The following is a 2495-nucleotide window of genomic DNA, read 5'->3' on the forward strand; positions in this document are numbered from 1 at the left end:
AACATAATTTAAAAACCCTAAATATAGCTAACTATTTTATTTATGCAATATCCTGAGACATATTCTCAACACTCCTCCTTGGATCAGAAATTGTAGATTGTAGTCTCATCTAAAATTGACCTTGTGAACAAATCTTCCAATTCATCCTTTGCTTGCAAGACTTGTGTGTATCTTTTGTTTGATTAAATGAGAAGATCTTACCTCTCATTTCAACTTGTAAAATCTCTTGCTTAGTAGAATCAAAGATTCAACAATATTTGTCTCCAAATAATAATTTAATCCTTTTTCTATTAACTGACCAACACTAAACAAACTTTTATCAATATCAGGCACATAAAGAACATCTGAAATTATTTTTGTACCTAAATTTATTTTAGTTGAAACAGACCGTTTTCCTTTTGCAGGAATACAATCACCATTCCCAATTCTGACTTTCTTATTTTCCATAGGAATGATCTTTCTTCTTCTTCTTCTTCTTCTTTAGTGACTTGGGCAACTGTTTCATCTTTTTGAAATTTGCTTTTGCAAATCACAATTTCATGACCAAGTTATTTGCAGATCTTGCACTGTGCATCTGGTCTTTTCCAACATTTATCTGGAGGATGCCCATTTTTTCCACAGTGCTGACAAGGTGGGTAATTTTTCAAAAATTTACCCTTGCTTTGAGTTTTGTGGTTGACTACTAATGCTCCTTCAACCATGTCATCTTGCCTCATAAGTCTCCTTTGTTCTTGAGCCTGCAAAGAATTTAACAATTCTGCCAAGGTAATTTTGGACAGATCTTGTGTGTTTTCCAAGGTAGTTATACATGCTTCATATCTTTCGGGCACTACAACAAGAACTTTTTCAACAATTCTTGTATCTTTAAATTTAGTGCCTGGAAATCTGTCAGAGTATTCCTTGACTGTTTCAGACTCTTTCATTATCTGCAATTCGAATTCCCTCATTAAATTTAATACCTTCATTCCTCGTATTCTTTTATCTCCAACATATTCTTTCTTCAGATAATTCCAAATTTCTTTTGGTGATGTGAGAGTCATGATTTTCATGAAAACAGTTGTCGAAACATCAGCAAACAAAGTTGCTTTTGCCTTCGACTTAATTGTTTTATTTTCCTTGTGACTCTTGATTTGGGCCACGATGGGATTATTTGGCAGCAGATTAATTTTATAATCCTCTTGCATGGCTTCCCAAAGATCAAGAGCCTCCAAGTAAGTTTCCATTCTCACAACCTATAGTTGATAACTCTCACCATCAATAATAGGAGGAGCCATTCGTGAAAATCTATTTTCGGAATATATTTTTCTACTTATAGGTCTCTCAAGAAGAAGACTCTAATACCAATTGTTGGTTTTTTTTAATAAAGAAATTAAGAAAATAACAGAGAAAGACTTTGAGAAAAAAATAGTGCAGTATTATCAAAGGGAATTATTTTATTAATAATCTAGAAACTTGCATTTATAGATATAATTTCTAACTAAAAATAGAAAAAAAATGTCACTAACTTATCTGTTTAATTCAAATAACAAATAAAATGAACTAACTCCTAAATATAAGTCAAATATTACTCTAATATCATAATTTAAAAATCCTAATAGCTAACTGTTTTATTTCTGCAATATCCTGAGACATATTCTCAACCGTTTTTCACCTTTCTCTTTTTCTTTTCTTTGTAGGTATTCAAGTCTAAAGTGCATTAGAAACTTTGAGATTAAATTCTTGCTAGGATAATCAACAACACATAATGGATAATCAAGCGACTATAAAATAAATAAGCTAAAAAGCTCAAGGGTCTAACTATGGATATGGTCAAGGTAGGTAAATACAAAGTCAAAACATGGCTTCATAAACAAATGCCTAGATCATGTCCTATGAATCAACAATTCATTTTACTTTGCGAACACACCGGACAAGTTCTAAATATCTACATATACATGAAATATAACTAGTTCGTGACATACATGATTAGACTAGATCCTTGTTGACACTCTACCTAATAATACAATTGTATTCAGTGAACAATCATTTTAAGTCCATTTTACTAGTCTAGAGATTTTAGAGCCTAAATGTCTCAATGAAATTATCCTATTTTTTATGCACAAAGTTACGAGAGGTATCAACTTAGTCCTAGTGTATCTGGATTGAGCACCAAGCATTCTGAAGACATCCAAAATTCTCTTTTACCTACCTAAAGACTAATTTTCTCTCAAAACGATCGTTATTCATCCATCACCGAAAAGTCTTATTATTCTATGACTACAAAAAACTTATAATTCATAAGACTCCCCCAAAAAAGATCAAAAATAAATCGAGGGGGATATTCACTACCCGATAGACATCCAAGCAAGTTTCCCACCCTACACTTAAAATTTTACACTGTCCTCAATACACCATCAGTAATAAGAGGGTAAAAGAATCTCTCTGGATGACCAAGGGTAGAAACATTGACATGTCATGCCATATGATACTCATAATTCTCCCCTAAGTGGTTCTTC

General features: G+C 32.3%; 1 protein-coding gene across 1 annotated transcript; it reads right to left on the reverse strand.

The window, feature by feature from the left end:
- Positions 1 to 548: 548 nt before the first annotated feature.
- LOC125830022 (uncharacterized) lies at positions 549 to 1223 on the reverse strand. Its single transcript, XM_049509241.1, has one exon. It carries the CDS (start codon positions 1221 to 1223, stop codon positions 549 to 551), a length of 675 nt encoding a protein of 224 aa, XP_049365198.1.
- Positions 1224 to 2495: the final 1272 nt, after the last annotated feature.

The sequence above is a fragment of the Solanum verrucosum genome, unplaced genomic scaffold (assembly GCF_900185275.1).
Source record: "Solanum verrucosum unplaced genomic scaffold, falcon-dt-bn FXZP01000074.1, whole genome shotgun sequence".
Lineage (NCBI taxonomy): Eukaryota > Viridiplantae > Streptophyta > Magnoliopsida > Solanales > Solanaceae > Solanum > Solanum verrucosum.

What these genes read in the sequence shown, in the direction of transcription:
- LOC125830022 (XM_049509241.1), bottom strand. Translation starts at nt 1,223, where the DNA reads ATGGAAACTTACTTGGAGGCTCTTGATCTTTGGGAAGCCATGCAAGAG.